The 27,529-nt window shown below is 41.8% G+C and overlaps 1 protein-coding gene across 1 annotated transcript in view; it reads right to left on the bottom strand.

The window, feature by feature from the left end:
• phf21b (PHD finger protein 21B) overlaps positions 1-27,529 on the bottom strand; it is a 222,109-nt gene that overhangs the window by 102,490 nt on the left and 92,090 nt on the right. The window contains exon 5 of the mRNA XM_038781394.1: positions 3,499-3,591. Within this exon, the coding sequence (XP_038637322.1) occupies positions 3,499-3,591 (93 nt within the window). The remainder of the gene's footprint in view (positions 1-3,498; positions 3,592-27,529) is intronic.

Below are 27,529 nucleotides of genomic sequence, written 5' to 3'. Positions count from 1 at the left end.
AGATACAAACGTCAAATATGAGTGCAACCAAGTGAGAGAGAAGCTATGCAACAGAAAAAGGATTTTGAAGAAGGATGGTGTGATTTACCATGTGCAAAGAGGTTGGGCGAGGACAAAAAGGAGGGATCATGTACTACAATTAGAGGACGCTATTTGTAATTTTGAAGAGGCCATGGTGCAATTTGTCAGGAAGGTCAATGCTGCCACTTTAACGACTTGGGAAGGCAAATACAGGTAGTAGAAAGTATAGCGGTGGGAGAGGTTTCAGTAAGGTGCAAGGTATTGCCATCGGCGAATCATTCAAAATGTTTTGTTAGCAATTGAAAGAAAATCTGTAGAACAAGGCTTACGGCAGTTCCATCAAGTTCTGCATTGTCTACTCATAGCAACTGGGGATAGATAACAAGTCTAACCAGCAGAAGACTCCTTCTATTTGAATCTTTTATTGGGTAAACAGGTTAAATACATAAAGCAACTTTTCATGTCCAGGAAAAAGTGAACACCCTGTTGTTCTTCAAGTTGATGATTGTCTGGAGGGGCAACTAGGTTCATTTCCAAACACTCAAATTCTTAGTTCTTGTTATGTCCCCCTACAAAGGATTGTGCAAGAATATTTTTCTCTGATCCTAGTGCCAGCAGTCTAGCTGAATTGTGTCATCTCAGAAGGATTATGAACCATATCCTCCCAGTTTGTTGATGTGCAGTAGCATAGCATTTCTTTTCAAGTGCATACAGATTACTCCACACTAAATCTGAAAATGCTTGCAAGTGTGGTGCCACCCTCAAATCCAAACAGATATATCGTATGGGCCACCATGCGGTCAATTCGATTTCAGTCCAGGTTTGCAAGTCGCGACCCCATCCTCGTGGGGGCTCATCCAGTGCTACTATCAGCCACTGTTTAAAAAAATCCAATTCTCCAAAGGTCTGCTTTGTTGATGCAATTTAGGAGTGGCAGAAAATCAGTCTTATTTCTTCTCTGTCGAAAGTCTTAATTTCATAGTTTAAGAAAGGAGCAGACAAGGTTTTTCACGGAACCTTATCAATTGTGCTTGGTGCGAATTTCATTGGTCTACAGCTATGCATCAGTTGGCTATTTCTCACTTCTTTTGCCTTTAGCCGCAAAGTTTCCAGTACCATTAATCGGAGCACGATCTATTCCATACCTCTAAAAGTTTGGTCCTTACCACTCCACAAAATAATTAGCTTTGTGAGGTTTTTCCCTTTTATAATACAAACATAGAATCTTAAAGCACCAAAGAGGCATACGGCCTGTCATGCCTCTTTGAAAAAGCTGTCCAATTTAGTACACTCAAGCTTCATCCCCACGTTCCTGACAATTAGATTCATCAAGTATTCTAACCACAAAACTAATTATGTTACAATCACTGGCCCGAAAGTGTTCTCTAGGCTTCAGGTCACTTAATTATCTACATGAATTATCTCACAAGATCTCAAACTACATCTTTCTCCATTGTAGTAACATAGTAATTTAGAAAAAAGTTTTGAATATACGCGTATGCATGGGCACACGTGCGTGCGCACACACACACACGCAGTGGGTAGTCATGAGGTTAGGTAGCATGGGAAGGGGATGGGGTCAAGATTTGATAAAAGTCAAATTTGGTGGTGGAATATAGCAAGCATTCGGAGGTCATGTTCGGATTTTGTACGCGTGCAGAGAAGGTTTGCGGTGCTCAAGGAGCGAGAAAACCTGGCTATCAGGCCTCATTTGCCTGAGCCATAATCCTGTTTATGTGAAAATATCAAAAGAAATGAATGAATGCCGACTGCAACACAATGGATTTTGCTTCACAATAATACAGGTTACTACATTGGATGAAAAAAAAGTCTAATTGGAGTTTTCAATGATTAGCAACTGACTGGATAGGACAGTCCACAACATGCACATTTGTCACCAATCGACAGAAAAATAGGTCCAATGGGTTGGATGTTTGCAGAGTCAGGCTTACAAAAATTGGGAGCAGGACCCGAATGTGGAATTTCCACCCCATTTCCAGTACAACCCATTTTGGCTGGCCTAGCCACCTTCTCCTAGAATCAAGAGTTGTCATGTGATATATATATATGACTGCTCTTGATCACCATGTGGTGGTAAGTAGTATTTACTTTAAACTGTTGACCCTTTATCTCCCATACAATATCCATATTGTTACAGCTTTGACAGGAGTTAAGCGTAATTTAAGGAGATAGGATGCGTCAATGGGTGGTTAGTCAGGGGAATAGTTGGGTGGTCGGGGTAGTCACGGGGTCAGGGGGCTGCAGGGGTAGTTGGGTGATCAAAGCGTCAACTCAAAGGTCCAGTGGAGGTTCAGGCTTGCCATTGGCTAGGCAGGGGGAGGAGTCAGAGAGAGAGGGGTGACAGGAGGATGGTTGAGAGTTGTGGGACCAGTCGGGAAGCCAAGAGATGTGGTCAAGTGTTCCAGTATTTCCGTTATCTAGGAATTAGAACTAGTTTTAATCATTCTAACCTTTCCACAGTAACAATTCTGTGAAGAGAATTGGAATGATCTGAAGTCTCCAACTTTAAATCGAAGTTTCAGAGGATTCCAAATGCAGGGTAATTGTCCAACAGAAGTTGAAACTTCCTAGCCAATTCCAGTGTAGTCAGTGGATGGGGATTTCGAAGGGGTCCCCACCACATCTTCTGGGGTTCCGCTCTGGTACAGATCTTTGCCCTGATGTTTACATGCTTCTGTTATTAATCAAAAAGCATGGGGGATCTGTTGCTGGACCATGATCAACCACAAAAATATGGATATACTGCAGATTTTGCCACAAGTCAAAATTAAACAAAATCAGTAAACGACGAAACAGACAGGCCTCCATTTTGAGATCAGTGCTAAGTAATAGCACTTATTGTTCATTATGCTTACAGGTGCCCAGACACTTGGGTGAGATTTTTTTGTGTTAATTTACAGTTATAAAATCTTGCAACAGCAAGGTGCCCTCCACAGGGGATATTGGACCCATGTGAACATCCCATAAGTGAATTGAAACAAAATAATGACAATTCCTTTACACACAAGTCTGTCATTTTAGTGTTTTTGTTGGGATATTATAACAATGATATTGGGTTTGGATCAGTTTCAGTAATACTCAGTTACCAAGATTGGTAAAGATTATAGAATTGTAGCTAACAATTCTCAGTTCATATTAAACTTGGTGAACAAACAGCCCATATCTTCTCTTCATTCACTATTCCATAATTTGATAACTAATACCTGGTACTAACGTCACAATTCTAATGCATTATTATCTATTAATTTAGAAATTAAAGCAAAATAAAAAGAACTCTTAAGTACAAACTCCACTTTGGTATCCCTACTCAATATCATCAACTACTGGAATTTCAAAACATTAATGACTGATTATAGCAACAAATGGATCGAACAATGCAGTATCAATTTAGGCAAAACATCTGATATCTGAAGTTTCAGCACAATGGAATCATTCTGCCTTTAACATTATCTTTACCTGAGGTAGCACTGCTGGTCCTTGGCCTGCCAACCTCTGCAATGAGCTGACCTGCGGGACCTTAATGGGCACTGCAGTAATAGTTCCCAGTGTCTGTATAAGGTAAAAGAATGAGACTATAATTAGATATGTTGGTCAGTAAAGTTGAAATTAATATTCTGCAAAAATTTGCAATTTCTAACAGATGAACATACTCCTTCAACAATTTAACCATTAACGATCGTGTCATAAAAAGGAATCGGTTCCTCAAGGCAAAACAAAGTGAAATTTAAACAAAATTAAAGCCTGCACATACAAAAATTGAATATTTCATTCCATGTAAGAGTTTCATAGCTTGAAAGGTTCTATGCACCTTTAAAATAATTTAATAATTCCCTTCTGCACTTGCTTTGTCTTCTTGGATTTTGGAGCCCCAAACCGGCATGGTTTAATTGGCAACATGTATGGAGGAGGAGCAGTTAGATGGTTCCTCAGATACTTGTTATTACATGGGGAGTGGATAAAGCAGGCTGGGGTGGATAAGGCAAGAACTTAACTGTGAATCTTCCACTGCCTATAGAGGTCATGAAGGTAACACACCCTCCAATGGTTTGGGGATTTCCTGATATAAGTTAGAGAACGTGGTGGGAAGAAAATAAATTTTCTAAGAGGTCTTGGAGTTACAGCATTCAGGCGACCCCTGGATAGAGTGGACGTGGAGAGGATGTTTCCACTAGTAGGAAAAACTAGAACCAGAGGGCATAATCTCAGACTAAAGAGACGATCCTTTAAAACAAAGATGAAGAAGAATTCCTTCAGCCAGAGGGTGGTGAATCTATGGAATTCTTTGCTGCAGAAGGCTGTGGAGGCCAAATCACTGTGTCTTTAAGACAGAGATAGTTAGATTCTTGATTAATAAGGGGATCAGGGTTATGGGGAAAAGGCAGGAGAATGGGGATGAGAAAAGTATCAGCCATGATTGAATGACGGAGCAGAATCGATGTCTTATGGTCTTTTGATGGGGCCACAATGAAATTTTGGTTAGAATAAATTATGAGACAATCTGTACATCTGGAGAGGGCCACATAAGTAATCGGGATTTTTGAATTTTCTTGATGATCCTAGAATACGACACCAGAGAAAAGAAGAAAGATGATTTTTGCTGTTATAATAACAATCTGTTGACATCTTATAGTTGGATTGCAAGACAAATTGTTTCACAGAGTGTTTCAATTTTAAGTTTACTTTGAGACTGCAAGAGAAACTGACACAGCTGACATTGATGGATGATGTCTAGGTTTGTCTCCTTTTGAAATGCAGAGAAGTTAACTTCACAAGCATCTATGTATTTTGCTGTGCCTTATATTATTACATTAATTCAGTTTTCAACTCACCGAACAATAATTTCCATGCAGAACATTTATTTGAAGCTTAATGGGATTGTTTGATATTATTTTGGAAACAATAACATGGATTTAGTAAACTCAATGGAAATTGATTTGGGGGTTAAGTTTGTACACAATTTGCATCCTTTTCATGGGTTTGATGCTACTATGATCCGATATGGATACACATACATCTGGGACTTGCATCTTATTGTTGTAATCAATCACTTCCCATTGTTGATTGTGGCAGTTTACAAATCTATCAGCACAAAGTTAACACAGACTTTAAAGTGGCATCCTGAGAATCCAGAGTTTGCAGCATTTCTACTTTGATCCTAATCGTGTTATTTGGAAGGAGATGCAGAAATGAAGGAGACGTTTTCAACAGCTTCAGTGTTGAAATCAGTGAGTGTGGTGGTTGTTAACTATCATATCACTTAAATTAACAAAATGCGCATAAAGTTGGATCATTTGGACATTTGAGCTGGCAAGAGTCATTATTCACTTGGAGCCTGGCAATGATTTTTCCCAAGTGTTGGGTGAGGAAAGAAAGCGGAGTGCAGCTCGCTGGCGAGTGCCATATTGTCCATTATAGGGGGAAGGAAAGAGACGATCAGACCACGAGGTCTCGCTACGAGAATCTCTCCTTTGGCCTCTCGTGGCATTTTGCACCCCTGGTAAACGTTTGTGCAAATTCCAAGCCAATGCCGCACCCAGTTCTTATGCTGGTATTGTTTCATCTCACAAGGAGATGCTTTGTGCCCGCACGTTTGCGCCCAGGTTCACCACGAGTATAAATGGTGATGCGGGTGCAAAACCCCGTCAGAATCGGGAAATCAGATTCTCAGTGAGATCGTGTTTCCCCATTTTCACCACCACTCGCCGGTGACGCAACAAGGTTTCCACCCTTCATTTAAATATATTTTAATATTATTAATAGGCCTGTCTGTCACATGATCCCATCAGTGAGGTTTACAACAGCTTCAGATGGCTGGGATTCAGTCAAGGGGATCCTGCCAGGCAGCCAAGCAAAGTGTAGCTTCTGGGGAAAGGGGCATGCCCTCTAGCACAGATTGGCACTGCCAACCTGTGCCACGGGCAAGTTCTCTGGGGGTCCCATTTTGGAGGGGAGGGTGATGCTTTTGGAGGGAAGGGATTCACCAATGAAGGGGAGGGACCTGCCTGTAAGGTGGAAGAGTGCCTGCGATACTGCTGTGGTGGTGGTGTTTGGGTTACAGTCCAAAGCTGCGTGGATTAGGTGGATTGGCCATGCTAAAAATTGCCCCTTAGGGTCTAGGGATGTGCAGATTAGGTTATGTGATTACAGGATAAAATAAAATGGGCAGACTGCTCATTTGAAATGTCGGAGCAGACTCAATGGGCTGAATGGAGTCCTTCCAAACTGCAGGGATTTTATGATCCTCAGTGTGGACACTACCTGCTTTGCTCTGCCCTGCTCCTGCAAACTTCGAGCGATTATACTTTGAAATTTTCAAGAATGCCTGAGGAATGGAAGCTGCTTTTAAAATTAATTCAATCTTCCATTTGTTCTTAGTATTTAATTCACCAAATCCACCCTGGATTAGTATTCTCACACTCAAGCACTCTAGAAGGCAGCTGCCAGTACTCGAAAGTAAAACTCCCATCAGGACCAGTCATTTATCAGTATTTGCAACAAAGCAATTGTTTTGGTGGAAACAGCCGATACGAGGCTTGCATTAATCAAACAAGTGCTTCTGGATAAGAATCACGAGAGAGCAATAGAGTGGGGATGATTCCATCCTTCCTAGCCTTATTGAAATCATGCTGAATCCTTTTCTGGACAAAGTGGGATGAAATAGGAATCAATGTCATCGTATATGAATGCAACTTTGGGACAGGGTAGTGGAATCCTGTTTCTCACCTGAATTTGGCCTGGTTAAAATGGGAGTAGTGCTGGACCATTTCAGGATTGCTATATGACCTCACTATAATTTTAACAACATGCGCAGCAAGTTTGCATTAGGTAATAGATTAAATTAATGTCAATGTCTTTCAATGTTAGCATTTGTAATGTCTGCATCTTAAAACCATGAATAATCCAGTCAAATATGAATATCCTGTTGCAGGAGGCAGATTTTATTTTGTTAATATTCTCTTGGCTATGTCGGAATAAAATGCATTTAAAATCAAGATATTAATCATCATTATTCACTGCAGACTACTGTTTAAAGCTCTCATATCAAAATTAACTGCACTCATTACCACTTCAAATAACAGTAGAATAAGTTGACACTGATCATTTGTACACGCTGTGATATTGTTCTTGTATGACTCAATTGACTCCTGATTTCCACAATATTTTTCTCAGTAAAAATATTAGTGCATAAATGCTGTAGCTTAGTGGCATGGCAACATATCATAATTAGAAATACAAACAGAAAATGATAGAAACACTTAACAGGTCAGGCAACATCTGTCATCTGTGAAGAGAAAGAGAGTTAATGTTTCAGGTCGATGACCCTCCCTTTTCTGTTTTTACATCAGATTTCCAACACATGCAGCATTTTCCTTTTGTACTATAATTAGAAATTGGATTAGATTAATTGATCCTGGCACAATTTCCTCTTCAAGTTACTTTATTTACTTCACAATCAAATTTGCAATATTTATTAGGGATAGAATTCTCACCACTGAGCTCATAAGCATGCATAATAAAGAGGATTCATCTGAAGATTTATCTTTTTGATCTTCTTCTCTACCTCATCTATGTGCTGCTACTTGGTAATTGTTTGAAGAAACAAACTTGGATTCTGTCGTAGTACTGACAGCAAAATTGTGAGTGTATGTCAATGCTCCTGAAACTGACAGCATGTCTGAACACCGCAGATAGACAGCTAAACATGGGAATCCAAAAGTTACCGTCAGTGATTGTCCTGAAGGTGATCTGTTGAGGGTACCCCCAACCCCAAAATGAAATAATTGAACTGATGAGAACTTCCTTTTACACCGTTAGTCTCACCATGAAAACCATACAAAAAACTTGCATCTTGGTAATGATTTGAGATTTAACTCGGCTTTCAACCATGTGCTAAGTTCATAATCAGCGTTAACCAACCTCACTGGTCCTGTAAGAGAAAATTGCCATTTGTTGAATGTCAAATATCCCCACTTCTTAGGTTGCCACCTGTGAGAATACTTCAAAGTTTATTTATCCTGCTTGATATCTTCATTGTTGCTAGACGCCTTGAGATTCATTTGACTTCAAACTGATTTCAGGAAAAGGCAAGTCTGCACCACATAAATCACTATATCTTTGTGGGTAGTTTTCTTCAAGGTCAGTGGCAAATATTGTTGGTTCATTATTTACCAACCAAGTGTCAGCTTGTAATCCATCCATCGCCATTGCTTGTCCAACTCTGTTGAATGGGCGATAATATCCAGTACTATTTTGAAGAACAAAGCCATAGTTCCCATGTTAAGATTTCTCCTTCACCAGGGAAAAAGGAGGCTGAAGCACCAGGGGAGGCCGCATTGCTGAAGGCTGAAAAAATAACCAAGGTAATGGCTGCAGAATTTGAAAGGCAGTTTACAAAACACCTGGAGGCGATGAGGAAGGAGATGAGGGAGGTTTTGAGTGTGCTGGTGGAGGAGGCGATTTCCTCGGTGACGACGGTGGTGGCGAGTGCAATGGCGGAAGTGCGGGTGCAAGGAGAGGCGCTGAAGGTAGTGGAGGAGACGGTGGCGAGGCACAGTGATCAACTTACCTCGATGGGGAAGGAGATGCGGACGGTGATGGAGGTGAACAAGGATCTGCGAGGAAAATTGGAAGATCTGGAAAACAGGTCCAGGCGACAGAATTTGAGGATTGTGGGGCTGCCCAAAGGAGTTGAAGGGCCGAGGCCGACGGAGTATTTTGCCGCTATGCTGGCAAATCTATTGGGGCAGGGGGAAGGATCCCTCCCGATATGAACTGGATCGGGCGCATCGGTCGGGGAGGCCTGTACCAAAGGCGGGTGAGCCACCAAGAGTAGTGACTTTGTGCTTCCGTAGGTACTGTGAGAAAGAGAAGGTCCTGTGCTGGGCCAAGCAGAAGCGGGTGGTGCAGTGGGCTGGAGCTAGTATACGTGTATACCAGGACTTTACCGTGGAGCTGGCGAGGAGGCGGGGTGCTTTCAACCGGGTGAAGAGGGCACTGTACATTAGCAAGGTGCAGTGCGGCATTGTATATCCAGCGAAGCGGAGGGTGACGTATAAGCTCAAGGACTTTTATTTTGGAACGGCGGAAGCAGCAGAGGAGTTTGCGAAGGCAATAGGACTGTGGCAGAACTGAGAAATTGAGAAATGGCCATGTGCCGATGTAACCTCAGGACTGTATCTTCTTTTTTGTCTTTTTGTCTCTTCTTTTTTGTTGCTTCACTGCGTCCGGGGGTATGGGCTAAATGAGCAATGGTGTATATATTTGGACAAGAGAAGTGATGGGATTTGCACTCGAAGCGAGGGCTCTTTGGGGTGTAGATGGATATGCAGGGTGTGCGTGCTAGAAGGGGATTTCTGGGATTTCCTTGGGCCGGGCAAGAGGGAAAGGGACCCGGGCGGGGGCCTCCGCGCTGGCCGGTTTAAACCAGCCAGTGAACGGAGTGAGATGGGGGGGAGGGGCTGCGGCCATCGGAGCCTGGCAGAACAGGGTCGGAGTGGTCTAGCCGGGGTGGAAAGTTGGGGGGGGGGGGGAACCGAGGTTGGGGGAAGGAGTTTTACAAGAGGCAGTGGGCGGGAGGAGTTGGAGGGGAGGGGGTGGGGGTTTATAACTCTTGGGTATCACATACGGTACTCTTTCGGAGGTTGGACGCGTTGAGTGTGGGGGGGGGGGATTCTAGGGTGACCAGGGGAGGGTGGTGGGGGGAGTGGACCCTAGGGCGGTCCCAAACTCCTTTCTTTTTTCTCCTTTGTTTTTTTTTGTTTCCACTGTGGGAGGGTTTGTTTTATTGGATGCATATATTGACAGGTGGGCCGGTGTTTGTGATGTGGGAGGATGGGATCGTTGTTATTGTTACGGGGAGTGACTTTGTATTTGTTCAGTAAGAAGTCTTACAACACCAGGTTAAAGTCCAACAGGTTTGTTTCAAACACGAGCTTTCGGAGCACGGCTCCTTCTTCAGGTGAATGATTCACCTGAAGAAGGAGCCGTGCTCCGAAAGCTCGTGTTTGAAACAAACTTGTTGGACTTTAACCTGGTGTTGTAAGACTTCTTACTGTGCTCACCCCAGTCCAACGCCGGCATCTCCACATCATGGCTTTGTATTTGTTACCATTTACTGTTTGGGGGTGGGGTGGGAATTTTGGAGGAAAATGTGAAAATGGAGAATAAAAAACATTTTTAAAAATCTTTTTCTCCATTACATCATCCTTCCCATCTCTGTAACATCCTTCAGCCCTGCATCTTTCCCATCTTCCCAAATATGTACCTCGATTGCCCTTTGCCTCATATTGGCAACTGTCTTAATTCCGCGTATAGAAATTCCCTGTGTTAACTACTAACCTCTTCACTTCCTTCTCATTTTTCCCCCAACTATTCTTCCTGCAAAATATTTTACTCTTTGTTTCAGAGTTCATTTTTACAATTGATGCCTCTGCAAGATTCTTCCATGCTAAAAGCACTATATACATATTCATTGTTGATAACAAAAGAAAATTCCATTTAAATTCATAGATAGGAACATAAAATGTCAGAAATATTCAACAGGTCAAGCAACATCTGGAGGGGAAAAAAAAGTTAATGTTTCAAACCAATGATTCTTGGTCAGTATTGGAAAAGGTTTAGAGATTTTAAGAGGTTTTAAGCAAGTACAGTAGCTGTGAAAGTATTGGGTAAATGACCAATATGAAAGTCAGGCTGCATGAGACACCCAAAGACAAAATGGATAATGATAGGAGGCCAAAGAAGATAGCAATGGGACATGCAAAGAAACAATAGGCCTACAGTAAGCGTTCATGATAATAGCAGGCTCAACAGCTGTTATCTGAAAATCTCGGACAATGGTTAGGATCTAAAATGATCTGAACTCAATCTTGAGTCTGAAAAGCTGCAAGTCCTTCATTGAATTTTGAAGTGCTGAGCCTCATGTCCACATCAAATTTCATTGTCACGAAAGGAGGCCAAGGACACACCAAACAAAGGGGGCATGCAGCAGAGGATTATGACAGACCACAAGAAATTCAGGGTCATACTTGCTGGGCTAAACCCAACATAGAGGAGGCCGCATTATAAACTGTGAATACAAAATTGCAAGTAGTACAATTAAATGATGGTTGTGCGCAGCATTTAGGGTCCCGGACAGTGGGGAGGGAGAAGGTAAAAGGGCAGGTGTTACTAAGCAGTTGATCAGTGCACTGTGAAGGGAACATTCCCCTCAGAATGGTAAAAAGGGGAGCGGAAAGGAAAATGTGTTTGATGATGACATGAAATGAAATGAAAATCGCTTATTGTCACAAGTAGGCTTCAAATGAAATTACTGTGAAAAGCCCCTAATTGCTACATTCCAGCGCCTGTTCGGGGAGGCTGGTATGGGAATTGAACCGTGCTGCTGGCCTGCCTTGGTCTGCTTTCAAAGGCAGCGATTTAGCCCTGTGCTCCATGCTGGAGGTGGCAGAAATGGAAAAGCATAATCTAATGAACATGGAGGATGATGTGCTGAAAATTGAGGCAGAAAAATCTATCACGATTCTGGGAGAGAAAGGAAGGGGTGAGCAGGAATGCAGGAAATGGATGGACACCGTTGGAAGCCTGGTGGAGAGAAATCTTTGGTTGAGAAAAATGGAAGGCATAGCAAATGAAATGCTAAGCCTAACTGTTTTTCAGTGGTCTCAAAATAGATTTTTCACACACCAACTGTCAGCTAAAGTTCTTTGTACATTGTAGTACAAAGTCATGTCAGCTGTGGCTCAGTTGGGAGTAATTGCAGCTCTGAGTCACAACATTCCATGGTTCAGGTCTCACACCAGGACTTGAGCACAAAAATCAAGTCTGACATTCCAATGGAATACTGAGTATAGTGGTACTATCTCACATTGCCATTTTTGACCCCTTAAGTACATCCATACCGATGCATCCACCAGAACTGTTGGCCCAGGGTGCCAATGATCAGATGATTTCAGAACTAGCAACAAAACTGACTCAGATTAGGTCAACCTCTTCTACTCTAGAGAATACTCACTTTCCTACCAGATTAGAGGTTACTGTAATTGAAGAGACAGCAACACATTAACCAAAAGCCTTCCTCACCTCAGGAGACCACAATCCAGGATTCCCCACAACCTCAGTAACTTGGGGCTGTACGCATTCATTGCTCCAAAAGCAAAACATGGTGGGCAAAATTGATTAAAAGAACCAGCGTCAATTCATTGCACAATGATTGGGAACATGGTCAATGTAAAAAAGGGATAAACCCATTGCATCTCATCGCAAAAGGGAAATTATGGATAGAGAAAAGTGAAAAATACAACAGCAAAGAGAGAAAGAAAAGGATCAAGTGTTGAACCTCAAACAAACAAAACACCAAATACTACAGTTTCTACTGAAGAACAGCCAAGTAAGAATAAAGAGATCCAAGTTGAGACTTCCAATCCTCCAAGTTTCAAAAGAACAAAATCAGGGAGAGTTATGAATGCTAATATCATGTACTGAAGACGCCTTCTATCTTGTATAATCTGTAAATAGTTATTTCCACAATGAAGTTACTGTTCAAGACTCGACGTCACTGAACATCATTCTTGGGCAGGCAGAAAAACATACTGCTTTGCTATCAGAAATGCTGTCCTTTGGATGAGACAATAAACAGAGACCATGCCTGCACTCAAAGATCAGTGCTAAAGGACTCAATGTACTATTTTGAAGACAAAATATCCCTTGTGTCACGGTCAATATTTATCCTGCAATTTACATCAAACAAATAGTTCATTATCATTTTGCTGTATGCAAATTGGCTGCCAAATTTCCTAGATTACAATAGTGACTGAACATCAAACGTATTACATTGGCTGCAAAACAGTGAGGCAATTGTGGTCATGAAAAGCACATACAAATGCAAGTCTGGCTTTCTTGTAAACAAATTAAAACTTAACTTTGTAATAATGTATTATAAGAATAGCATTTGATATTCACTATACACAATCTACGCTAGCCAGTGTGTGAAACACATACATCATGTCTGACTAACTCTTGCATTTGAAAAGTATAAATGTTCCTTTTCCAAAAATTAATCAAATGAGAGGATCTACTTCCAACATCCATGCTCTTATCTGTCGAGATCCATGGTTATTGCTAGTCAGTCACAAATGTCACGTTCTACAATGTGAAAAATAATCTTCACGTGATTAGATTTGATGAGTGAAAGATTCTATGTCTTCTCCCTCCTTTTAGACCAGGGCAATACTTCCTTTTTTATCTACGTAGCTAAAGAGGAAAATACATTGCTAACTGTTCATAACTCTCAGCCTTACATTTACACAATGTCACAACAGCAATCATTAATAAATTCTCAATGATTGCCTCATGGACTGACCCAATAGAACACATACTGTACAGGAGGGAAAATATAACAGATGCAATTGCATGTGTCCTGTCGCGTTGCTGTTCTCTGGTGTCTTGTACTGCTTATGTATGCTATACATGTCATTTACAATGACAGCAAATAAAGATGAAAAAGTATTTCTTTTCTACAAAAGTTAAACATAGCATTTAAATTTTTCTAATATAAAAACCTCATACCCTGTAGTAAAATTTTCATTAAGCAATTGGCATTATTTTAAAAAGCACTGTTCCGGTAAAGAATAACATCAAGGTGGCAACCCCAGTCACCCACCTACAACTCAGTACTCTCGAGGGAAAAAAAAAGTTACCTTCCTATTCTGCATTCCTCTTCTATTAATAGCATGGATAGCAAAGGGCTACAGGTTTATACAAAGCCAGAAACTTAAACCAAATGTACCTCAACAAACTGGAGGTTATGTGGATATAAAAAATATAAATATAAAATATATATATATATATAAAATATAACTATATAAATAATATTAATATATAAAAACATATAAATATATATAAAATATCTATAAAATATGAATATATATATTACAAAACATCATGCACAGGAACAAAAAAAGTCAATTTACGATGGTTCGTTATTTTCTTCCTTAGCACAGTTATCAATAAAAAATTTCGTAGTGCAAAAGTTATTATGTGCTAGAAAATGTTGCTATGCAACAGCTGAGCAAATTTAACTCAATTCCTGAATTATCGTTTTCTAAATAATTGCAGGCTTTCAGAGTTACGCTTATTTTGGGCTTTTCAGTGCACAGGCTGACCTTGAGTGAGCATTTTTCTCAAATGTAAGGATGTTTGAGTGCAACTAACAGGTTCTCTTCAATATTTCATCTGATCTTGGCAATGACCTAGCTTATAAGCATTTTGAATCTGCTATATTGATTGATTCAAGATGTGAAAAAAATCAGAACACCATCATTTCTGCACGATTTCAGTAATTATCACTGCATTTCAATTGCAACATTTTTAAAATTCATATCAAATATGTGAAAAATACATGATTTAGGAGTGGAATTATTCCAGACTTCCCCAATGCTACTATTGATATAGCTTATCGTAGAAAAGAAAATAGCTTTCAAAAGATTTTACAGAACTCAAAGTGGACATGTCAGCAGACCTTTACCCTAGGCATACCACAGTTCAAAAGGAAGGAGGAAGATAAATTAGGTATCTATAAATCAAATTGCAATGTGTATGCTAATCTTGTGTTGGCCAAATCCATCCCACGCAGGTTCATTAGACATATCGTGTTTGATAAATTTATTGAAGAAAGACATATTGGACAGATAGAGGGAACGCAATAGATGTCAGCTTACATGGATTTTCAGAAAGAGCGTAAGGTGCTTCAGAAGAGGTTAGAGGAATGCAGTCACATGGTGCAACAGGAAGCTCAGCAGCCTTGACTGAAAATCCATGCTAAATAGACGTACTCTGACGAGAAAAGGGTTGAAGGTGGTGTATCCCAGGGATCATTGCTAAACACATTTTCAGTATGGTTTAGACGAGGATATAGTGAAACAGTCATAACATTTGGGATCGAAAACAAGAGATTTGATAAAGTGAGGAATATCAAAGATTCCAGGAAGGCAAATACATTAGCAGAATGTGTGGCAGGTGACGCATGCAATTTAATGTTGCTAAGTGTGAAGCAATAAATGCATTAATAACAATAATCTTCATTATTGTCACAAGTAGGCTTACATTAACACTGCAATGACGTTACTGTGAAAATGCTCTAGTCGCCACACTCAGGTGCCTGTTCGGGTACACAGAGGGAGAATTCAGAATGTCCAATTCACTTAATAGCACATCTTTCGGGACTTGTGGAGGGAATCCAGAGCACCCGGAGAAAACCCACGCAGACATGGGGAGAACATGCAGACTCCGCACAGACGGTGACCCAAGCGGGAATTGAACCTGGGATCCTAGCGCTGTGAAGCAACTATGCTACCATTATGAAAGGAAATTAAGAACAGAGAAAACAGGAGGGCCGCTGAAGTGGAAGCGAGCACGAGATGACAATGGCAGCGAAATCCATCCGGGAGAAGCAAGGGACACCACCACAAACGGATGCCTACTTATGTGTGTAAATAATTTTGCCAAGTGTACAGAGTTGCTGCTGCAGACCGGGTGCATAATACCATTCGTCAACTTTCTCGGGGAAAATTAAAATGTCAGCAGCAGTAGCAATCCTGGGGGGGGGGGGGGGGGGTTCCGTTGGGATGGTTGAGGCGCGTAGGGTAACGTCTAGTTAGTTGCTATCGTATATTCTCTTTCTGCACTATGTTAATGTTCACTCAATTTTGTTGTGTTAGTATTATTACTATTGTTTATTATGAAAAGTTTTTCAAAACTCCAATAAAATAATTTTTTTTTAAATGAAAGGAAATTAAAAAGGATACGCTCAATTGAAATGTACTAAGGAGCATGAACGAATGTAGGGAAGTCGGAATTCAAATAAATAATTCCATGAAAAAGTGAGCAACTGTAGATAAAGCACCCCACCCAAAAAAAAGCAACTTGATTTTGGCCAGCAGCTTTCATAACTTCAGGCCACTCTTCAATTGTGTTGGAGCCAATAAATTACTTACATTGCTGTATTGTAAGAGATGCCGCAACCAATCTGTGCACAGCAAACTCCCACAAGTAACAAGGGAATAGATGGTCATGTCATTTGCTTTAGGTTGTGTGCTCAAGTCTCTGCAGGGGGGTGGCTGAACTCAGAATCTTCAGCCTCTGTAACAGCCTCTGTAACAAGAGTGCCATCATTGGGCCAAGGCTGATGCCTTGAATTTTTAATAAAACTATGTTTTACAAACAGGTATCGAGTGCAAGAATTAAACGACAATTGTTAATTTATACAGACGTTGGTTAAGCTACAGAATAGTGTGGCATTTTTGGCACCATATTATACAACATATGAAAGGAGCAAAAAACACAGTAGATATGCGAGCATGATACCAGGGACGGAAAACTTACGGAAAGAGACTTAAGTTATTGTGACTCTATATAATGAAGTAGAGTAGAAAAACAGAGGTTTAAACATTAAGTGGAGTTCAAAACCACTTCCTCTTGTCGCTCTGGGTAGTGAGTAATAGGAATCAACAGTTTAAGGCAGATATTCAGAAAAATTTTTTGTTGTTGTTGGAACACCATACTTTTTGCCACAAGATCAAGGCAGAAATCACTGCTTCCTTTATAAAGATATTTGAATCAGAGAAAGAGACAAAGCAATGTGAGTAGAAAGCAGCAAAGTGGAATTAGGAAGTGGTTAGCACCGCTGCTTCACTGCACCAGGGACCCGAGTTCGAGTCCCGACTTGGGTCACTGTCTGTTCGGAGTCTGCACGTTCACACCGTGAGTTTAAAAAGACATTAATTGCCCACTTAAGGACTTCAATTATCATCCACACGGGAAAGCCACCCATGTGCCTGCCTACCCTGGATATATTCAGACAGAAACAGGAAGGCAATGGGGATACCACTGTGCACCTTCCCGCCCAATTACATTAACCCCGCCTCAAACTCACTGCAAAGGAGGACATTAAATTTCACCCTCTGAGCGGGGACCAGGCACAACTGCGAAATATGGAAAAATACATTTGTTTGCAAGTTGTTATGTGCCGCTCTTAAACATTGAGTTAGTGTGACAATGTCACTTATCCTCTCAACAACATTTTCACAACAGAAATATCTCAATAAGAGAAAATAAGTTGGGCTAAAAATAAGCATATTTACATATATTTAGCATTGGTTCCAACATGACTCTGTCCCCCCAAGCAATGGAAATATCTCTCACAACAAATTTAATCAGTACAGAAGGTGATTTGCACATTAAAGCAAAAATTCTCTGTAGCTGTTCTTTTAATAAGTTGATTTTTAAATTCATTAAACACTACATCAATGGCAAAAGTGATGACCTACGCAAAACATTACCAAAGGAAACTATACAGCAATTTTAAAAGTAATTTACCAACATATTTACAAGATTAGTTAAATGATAAACTGCTTAATTACACTAGGTAAATATACCTTTTGATATTTAATAGAAAGCTTTGGAGCGTAACTATGACTATCAACTGATTGTGATCATGTCTCCATGATAACAGGATCATTCATTCTATCTGCCTTATTTGGCCAAAACACAATGCAAAACTATTTCTCTCACACCAGAATGGTGAAAGGAGCAACGCAACAGTCACATTAAGAGTTTCAGAAGAAATCAATTTATTCAGTTATTTAAGTGAAAAACTAAAAAATCTGAAACTGCTAAAAGGTTCTCTCACCACTCAATAATTTTTTTAAAAATTACTTAATTCTCAACCAAGTTTTAAATTTGTTTATCGAGAGTACTCCTAGTTAGGCCATTTTATATCGTTAAGATTTGAATAATTCAAGACTTCAGAATAAAAATGAAGTCCACAGCCCCCCACACTGTAATAAGGATTAATAAAACATTGAAGGACTCAGGGATGTGGGCCTCGCTGGCTAGGCCACATATATTGCCCTTCCCGAATTGCCCATGAGAAGGTGGTGGTGAGCTGCAGTCCATGGGTGTGAGTACACCCACAGTGCTGTTAGAGAAGGAGTTCCAGGATTCCGACGCAGCGACAGTGAAGGAACAGCAATATATTTATAAATCAGGCTGGTGAGTGGCTTGGAGGGGCACTTCCATGTGATGGTATTTCCATGTATCTGCTGCCCTTGTCCTCCTCGATGGTAGCAGTCGTGAGTTTGGAAGGAACTGTCTAAGAAACCTTGATGAATTCGTGCAGTGCATCTTGTAGATGCTCCTGATGCTTGTTTGGCAGATTAGTGAATGTCGTGGATGGGATGCTGATTTTGTCTTGGATGGTGTTGAGTTTCTTGAGTGTTGTTGGAGCTGCACTCATCCAGGCAAGTGGAGAGTATCCCATCACACTTCTGACTTGTGCCTTGCAGATTGTGGACAGGCTTTGTGGATCAGGTGGAGAGTTACTTGCTGCTGGATTCCTAGCCTTTGACCTGCTCTGGTAGCCACAGTATTTTTACGGTTAGTCCAGTTGTGTTTCTGGTCAATGGTAACCCCAAAAATGTTGATAGTGGGGGACTCAATGATGGTGATGCCATTGAATGTCATGGGGCAATGGTTAAAATTTCCCTTCTTGAAGATTGTCACTGCCTGGCACTTGTGTGGCACAAATGTTACTTGCCACTTGTCAGCCCAAGTCTGGATATTCCCGAGGTCTTGTTATATTTGGACATGGACTGGTTCAGCATCTGAGTCATGAACGGTGAGCATTGTGTGCACATCCCTACTTCTAGCCTTATGACAGAAGGTCACTGATGGCACAGCTGAGATTGGTTGGGCTAAGGAGGCTACCCTGAGGCACTCCTGCAGTGATGTCTTGCAGCTGAGATGACTGACCTCTTAACAACTGCAACAATCTTCCTTTGTGCCAGGTATGATTAACCAGCAGAGTGTTTCCTGCCCCCTACCTCCCCTGATTCCCACTGACTCCAGTTCTGTTCGAACTCTTTTTAATGCCTGACTCAGTTAAATGCTGCCTTGTTCCATTTTCATCCATATGTCTATCCAGTGACCACTTAAATGCCCTTAAAGTTGGCGAGTCTATAGAACACTACAGCGCAGTACGGGCCCTTCGGCCCTCGATGTTGCGCCGACCTGTGAAACCATCTGAAGCCTATCTGACCTACACTATTGTCAAGGCCAGTCATTTTCACCTCCCCTCGAGTTCAGATTGTCCACATCTGAACTAAGGCTGAAATTAGGTCATGGCAGTACCCAAACTGAGTGTCTGTGAACAGGCTATTGTGAAGCAAGTGTCACTTGATTGTACTGTTAATGAACCCTTCCATCACTTTACTGATGAGTAAATAGACTGATCAGGCAGTAATTGGCCAGGTTTGGATTTGTCCTCATTTTCACAAACAGGAACATATACATATACCTGGGCAATTTTCCACATTGTCAGGTGGGTACCAGTGCCGTGGCTGTACTGAAACAACGTTGGCTAGTGACGCAGCTACTTCTGGAGCACAAGTCTTCAATACTGCTGCTGGAATATTATCAGGGCCCATAGCCTTTACAGTTTACTGCCTTCAGCAGTTTCTTTATATCATATGGAGTGAATTGAATTGGCTGAACACTGGCATCTGTGATGCTGAGGACCTCCAGAAGAGGTCGAGGTGGATTATCCACTCGGCACTTCTGGCTGACGATTATAGCAAAGCCTTCTCCTTTGTACTAATGCGCTGGACTCTTGAGGTTGGGGACGTTTATGGAGCCTCCTCTCACAGTGAGTTGTTTAATTGTGCACCATCATTCATGTCTGGATGTGGCAGGATTGTAGATCTTGGATCTAATCGTTGGTTATGGGAATGCTTAGCTCTGTCTATCACTTGCTTTACGGTGTCTTTTTCAATACTTCTGTTCGATTTCATATTACTGCTTTGGTTCTCTATCTCTTTCACACTACAACCGTTAACTGACAGAAGTTAGACAAATGGTCAGAGCTGCATAAATTCCACTCTGAGCACCATAAGAATACCATGCAAGTTCATTGACACCTTTAAATCCCCCTCCCCCGGCCTTGCCTCTTGCTTGACAGCTCTCAAATACCTGAGGTACAAAGAACAGTTTCTGCTGATAGCTTGGATCATAATAACAATCATCTTTATTGTCACAAGTAGGCTTACATTAACACTGCAATGAAGTTACTGTGAAAATCCCCTATTCGCCACATTCCGGTGCCTGTTCGGGTACACAGAGGGAGAATTCAGAATGTCCAATTCTCCTAACAGCACGTCTTTTGGGACTTGTGGAAGGAAACCGGAGCACCCAGAGGAAACCCACACAGACACAGGAAGAACGTGCAAACTCTGCACAGACAGTGACCCAAGCTGGGACAGTACAACCCTTATTAAATACATCGCACACATATACAGGCACTTACAAATTAAGCATCCATTCCTTTAATGGAATTTCATTATAGTATGGTCAGAGGCTCAATAACTATTGTAGGAACTTTACGTACACCTTACATATATCACAGTCTCATTTCTAAACTGATTACCACTTACTTTTTCTTTACTGCAGTATTTGGCATAATAGAATGAATACTTCTTTTGCTAGAATTCCACAGACAAAATATCTACTGCAATGATTTCAACATAATGATAGATCAGTACAGTTACAGCTCACAAAATAAACAAACTAACACCAAAATTGAAATCTAAAAGTGCAGAACAAAAGTTGCAGCAGCTGAGGTCACACAAACACACTCTCTTCTTAGTTAAGCTAATTCATGCAAGAATTGATTTTGAAATTACTTGTTAGTTCAAGGCTCAAGCCAATGATGCAAAAACATTCTCACACAGCAGAAATGCAGAGAATGTAATCAGACTATTGCAAAAATTTTTGACACTGCTCAATTCACTGAGTAAGAATACCTAGAAATTAAATTTAAGTGTCTTGGAGTCACAGACAATTTCACACAAAATTCAGTTCCAGTATTTCAGGAAGGACTAAGTAGTTTAAGAAAAAAGTGTTGAGATCTTCCAATGAAGAAAGGTGACTGAAGAAACAAATTTTGCCAAATTACCTCAAAAATCACCTTGAGGCATTAAGGTAAGCATTATGCTGCCTCACCCAACTTATCCAGGACAACAATCAAGACAATACACCATGACAGGAGCCTGTAAAGGTGTGAGAAAACTTGCCCAAATTTTGTTCAAACCTTGAGATGGGAATGGTCCAAAGGATGCAAAACATACATTCCAACAGCTTGATTTGGAGAGATTCATGCAAATTCACTCCTGAGGTGCTGTTCATCAATAAGGCAATGGTGGGGCTAAAAACTGAAGGAGGCCATTCGGCCCAACGAGTCTGCACTGACCCACCTAAGCCCACACTTCCACCCTATCGCTGTAACCCAATAACCCCTCCTAACTTTTTTGGACATCAAGGGCAATTTAGCATGGCCAATCCACCTAACCTGCACATCTTTGGACTGTGGGAGGAAACCGGAGCACCCGGAGGAAACCCACGCAGACACGGGGAGAACGTGCAGACTCCGTACAGACAGTGACTCAGCGGGGAATTGAACCTGGGACCCTGGCGTTGTGAAGCCACAGTGCTATCCACTTGTGCTACCGTGCTGAACTATTTGGCTGCCTCAAAGTATTTGTTGGAAAGTATATGCTCCACATAACAGATGCTCATCAACACTGCAGGCAGAAAATGGGAGATTTTGAGTTAATCGTTAAGACAAAGGCATGGAGGCAGCACGGAGGCCTAGTGGTTAGCACAGCTGCCTCACGGCACTGTGGTCACAGGTTCGATCCCGGCTCTGGGTCACTGTCCGTGTGGGGTTTGCACATTCTCCCCGCGTCTGCGTGGGGTTCGCCCCCACAACCCAAAAATGTGCAGAGTAGGTGGATTGGCCACACTAAATTGACCCTTAATTGGAAAAAATAATTGAGTAATCTAAATTAAAAAAAAACAAGACAAAGGCATGGTGACACTGCTGCTCACAGCGCCAGGGACCCAATTCAGTTCCAACCTTGGTTGACTGTATGGAGTTGGACACCTGTACTAATCATGCCAGACTGAGGTCTAGCCGGTGCAATTACAATTACTGGAACTCACCTGACAGGAAGAGCTTTAAGTTTTGAATCTGTTGTTTTTAAAACTCAATTTTGGGGAATAAGTCAAAAAGGAAGGCTGCTCCAACTCCCTCTCTCTCTGCCTTAACTGGAATTCTGTGTGGTTATTAACTGCAGCCAGAGAATCACCATTGGAGTATAATTTGTCTGCACTTGGAAACCGGCAAAGCTAAGGCAAGATGATTTAATTCAGCTCTCATGGTCTCTTTCATGCTGAAGCTCCGTTGGTGGGAACCTTCAAACATATACTGGGACCTCACATGAGACAGCTCCGAATCGATAGCACCAAAACCCTACAAACATTATCTTCATTCTATAAAGCCTACCCTCCTTGGCTCATCTTTGCAGTGACGCCAATCTGTTTATCATATGCATGTGTTCATGTGCACGTCTGTGTGCGCACATTTGCACAAAGGTATTTCAAAAAAGGGATAAATAGTTATACTTCCAGTCCTTGCAACCAGTTTCAAAAAAGTATTGCTTTGTAATAAATCAACCTGAGTTTGTTGAAAGGCTGGTTAAAGTCTATTTTATTCTGGGTGAAGACAAGTAATTGGCCATTTTGGTGATTGAATTAAGCTTTTAAGCTAATGGCGCAGCCTGTGGATTTTTGAGGCTAGGTAAACTGCACATTCCCCCCAGCTCGGTCATAACAACGAGAAACAAATTGGCTTAAGGGCATAAAACAGGAACTTAGAGGTAAGAGGTTATGTCAGAGAGTGGGGGGTTGCAAAACATTGAATGACTTAGGCCAAAAATGTATGTGGGTAGAACAATGAAAGGTGAAATGGAAGGGGGGGGGGAGGGGGAAAGAAGAGAGAGATAAGTGAAATATAAACTCCATAAGAAAAATAACCTGCATTTTCCTAATCCAAGGATGAAGTTCAAAAAGACTCAAGAGTCTTCACAGACTCAACAGACGAAGCCAACAGAATGCTGTATAACATGATCAGAATAATAGAACACAAGTCAGAAGAAATCAGGATCAAAATTCAGAATGTTCTGATCAGACCTCACCAGGTACTGGTTAATAATGGTCACTGAGGCACAAGGAGCATTCAACCACTGTCAGTGGAATGTCACTTTAAGAAATGTTTGTCTTCTCAAGTGGCTGCAGTGATGTCACTGTGTGGGTGGAACTCTGCTATGCTTTTTATTTTCACTTCAAGTTGGAAACTCTTTTTGGCTCTGTGTTTTAGTTTCGCTTTCAGTTGGAGAGCTGCATTCAAACAAGAAGGTGTATATATCTTTCTCTCTCTCTAAAGAATGTCTCCAGATCACTTGATGATTTCAAAATAATACCTGTTTCTGTAAGTAATGCAAACATACTGTCTTTGTTAAAAAGGGTTTTTTGACTTCTGGATGTTGTTAGGAAAGTTACTAAGTGTTACCTATAGAGTACCGTATCTTTGGGGGGGGGGGGTGGGAAGAGTATTTGTGTTGATAGTTGATCAGATGTTTACTGTGTGTTTATAAAATGTTAACTGGATTCATAGAATAAACATTCTTTATGTTTAAAAATTCTTTAGATCTCTGTTGCATCACACCTGTAAAGTGGGACCCTGTGCTCCACGCAACCAAAATCTATTAAAAGTGGTGGGTCAAGTGAACTCCATGACATACTTTGGTGTTCTCTAAACCCTGGCCCACAATAGCACTGAATAGAGAAACAAGAAAAGCTCTGCGGTTGATCACTGTGTGCAAGCTACAAAGGCATATGATAGGTAATGGAATTGAAGAGGCATCTGGAATCAAACTTTATATCACAAAGGGACTTGGGATTCAAATTGAAACAGTAAATTTCCAAGGGATGAATTACGGCTAGTTGAATTGCTTCATCATTATCTTGTTATCTCTTCCTTGCCAGACTTTTGTGCAGGCTGAAACCAACAAATTACAGCCTGGGTCTCATTTCCCTTCTTTTTCAAAAGCAAAATTTTCTTGCTATAGCCTCTACCATATTGTCCATCTCTGATCTTGTATCATTCCACTGTCAATATGAAAACGACAAGCAAGAGCTGTAAATGCACCAAAAGGATGCCTTCGCCTCATTGCAATTTCCAAGTGTCCCAAGGCTTCCAAACCTCATCAGCATATTTAAAATATCAACCTGCCTTCTGGGAACATGTTGGTTGTCCACCTCTGGTTTTGCCAACGTAAAGCCCAGCAGCTGTTTGGTTGACATTGGTTTCCGGACACACTTTCTCTCCCTGCTCATCATCCCCACCCCACCTTCAACCAATCCACTCAGTTATGATAAGTCCATAGTCTCAATTGTCCTATTGTAAGGTGCTGCAAGATGGAGGCTGAACATATCCTGACAGGAAGGGTTATAAATCTTGAATTTCACTGCACTAGCAGCTGGCTATAGCATGACATTGATAAAAGTTCTTGTATTAAGAAACCAAGGCAGAAGAAACATTTGGGATCTGCTACCACATGGAGCATAGATGCTTTAAGGAGAAGCTGGATAATACATGAGGAAGAAAGACATAGTGGGGTATGCAGATAGGGTGAGATGAAGCAAGGTGAGAAGAGGTTCATCTGGAGCGTAAACACCAGCAGAGGCCCAAATGGATTTATAACACAGCGACAGTACAATGTAAAACAAAGTTCAATGTAAATAAAAACCTTTCCCATACCATTTTTATATCCAAGCTTCACTCTGGCTTCACTGGTCCCTCCTGCTCACCAATTATGCCTGTCCTCATTAGCTCTCCATTTACAAATCCTTCCATGGTTGAACCCATCCTATTTCTGTAACTTCCTTTCGCCACATGGTCCACGTACACTATTCAATACCCAAGTGTACCTCCTTCATTCTTTCTTCATCTTCTATAACTTATTTGCTGAGTGGCTCCTTTCTCCAGTTTCAAAACTTGCTGAGGTCAAGGGCAGCACAGTGGTGCAGTGGTTAGCACTGCTGCCTCATGTCGCCGAGGTCCCAGGTTCGATCCCGGTTCTGGGTTACTGTCCGTGTGGAGTTTGCAGTCTCCTCGTGTTTGCGTGGGTTTCGTCCCCACAACCCAAAAGATGTTCAGGGTAGGTGGATTGGCCACGCTAAATTGCCCCTTAATTGGGTACTCTAAATTTTTTCCAAAAACTTGCTCAGGTCCACTTTGAACTTCCTACGTATTTAGAATTGAGGGGGAAAAAAAACATTTTAATTTAATTTAGGACAAGGGTTGGACCAGGTTCAAATGGACAAGTGTGCTATTTAGGAATATTGGCCTTCAAACTCCAAATGCTGTCAATAGAGTAGAAATGGGTCGGGCAGCACGGTGGCGCAGTGGGTTAGCCCTGCAGCCTCACGACGCTGAGGTCCCAGGTTCGATCCCGGCTCTGGGTCACTGTCTGTGTGGAGTTTGCACATTCTCCCCGTGTCTGCGTGGGTTTCGCCCCCACAACCCAAAAAATGTGCAGGGTAGGTAGATTGGCGACGCTAAATTGCCCCTTAATTGGAAAAAATGAATTGGGTACTCTAAATTTAAAAAAAAAAATAGAGTAGAAATGGGTACTGCAAAACCTTTCAAGGCTGGAATTGTGAAACGTAATCTAAGCCAATCTCTGTCATTGAACTGCAGCACACAGACAACACCTGTGCGCGTGCACATTAAGAGTCCGAGCTACAAAGCATCATTGATATATCCACCAAGACATAGGAAAGAATGAGCCTCAGACTAAGCATCAGGAAAACAAAGATTCTCTACTAGCTCGCTCCCACCACACAAAGCTGTCCCCCAACCATCAAGATCCATGGTGAGCTTTTGGACAACGTGGATCATTTTGGGAGCCTCCTCTCGGTGCGAGCAGACATTGACGATGACATCGAACACAGACTCCAATGCACCAGTGCAGCCATCAGATACCTGAGGAGCACAATATTTGAAGACAAACCCAGCACCAAGCTCATGGTCTACAAAGCAGCTGTGGTCCCAACCTTCCTGCATGCATCAGAAATATGGACAATATACAGCAGACACCTCAAATACTTGGAGCTGTATCACCAATGCTGCCTCTGCAAAATCCTGTAAATTCACTGGCACGATAGGCATATCAACACGAGTGTCCTCTCCCAGGCCAATATCCCAGGGCAGCACGGTAGCCTTGTGGATAGCACAATCGCTTCACAGCTCCAGGGTCCCAGGTTCGATTCCGGCTTGGGTCACTGTCTGTGCGGAGTCTGCACATCCTCCCCGTGTGTGCGTGGGTTTCCTCCGGGTGCTCCGGTTTCCTCCCACAGTCCAAAGACATGCGGGTTAGGTGGATTGGCCATGATAAATTGCCCTTAGTGTCCAATATTGCCCTTAGTGTTGGGTGGGGTTACTGGGTAATGGGGATAGGGTGGCGGTGTTGACCTTGGATAGGGGGTAGGGTGCTCTTTCCAAGAACCGGTGCAGACTCGATGGGCCGAATGGCCTCCTTCTGCACTGTAAATTCTATGTAATCCCCAATATCAAGGCACTGGTCATGCTAGACCAGCGGCGATGGGCAGGTTACATTGCCTGCATGTGTGACACAAAACTCCCAAAACAAGTGCTCTACTCCGAATTACGCAATAGCAAGCGAGCACTATGAGGGCAGAGGAAACACTACAAGGACACTCTGAAAGTCTCTCTAAATAAATGGGACTCATTTGCCTTAGAATGCACAAGCTGGAGAAAAAGCATCCAAGAAAGCACCATTCACCACGAGCGTGGAGCACGTGGAGGCCAAGTGTAAACGGTGGAAGGAATGTCGCCCACCACCCACCTCATCAAGCACCACCTGCCAAACATGTGGCAGTGTCTGCGGATTCAGGATCGAACTATTCAGCCACCGCAGAACCCATCTCCTGGAGTGGAAGCAAGTCATCCACGATGCTGAGGGACTGCCCAAGAAGAATACAGCATTGTACGTATGCTATGTTACAAAATTGTTGGTCTCCTCACACATCTGGGCTGGTTTAGCACAGGCTAAAGAGCTGGCTTTTAAAGCAGACCAAGACAGGCCAGCAGCACGGTTCAATTCCCGTACCAGCCTTCCCGAACAGGCGCCGGAATGTGGCGACTAGGGCCTTTAACTTCATTTGAAAATCGATTTTCATTTCATTTTTCATTTAATTCATTTCATTTTCACATCTCCCTGTAACCATTCAACTTTCCCCTCTTTTTAAAAAAATCTAATTCCTTTCTGAAGGCCACACTTGAACCAGCCACCATCATCCTTCCTCATATAAGGTTTTCCTCATGTTGCATTGAGTTCTTTGCCAATCAATGTAAATCTGTATTCTCTGGTTATCAACTCTGTTAACAGGACAAATTTCTCTCTATGCTGTCCAGAACCTCAGGATAACAAACAGCTCCTTTCAACTTAAGAACAACTCCTTTGTCTCCAAGTGATTCTTGTAACTTAAGTTCCTCATAATTGGAACCTTCTCA

Source organism: Scyliorhinus canicula, chromosome 20 (genome assembly GCF_902713615.1).
Source record: "Scyliorhinus canicula chromosome 20, sScyCan1.1, whole genome shotgun sequence".
NCBI lineage: Eukaryota > Metazoa > Chordata > Chondrichthyes > Carcharhiniformes > Scyliorhinidae > Scyliorhinus > Scyliorhinus canicula.
This window is presented reverse-complemented; position numbering and strand designations above follow the sequence as displayed.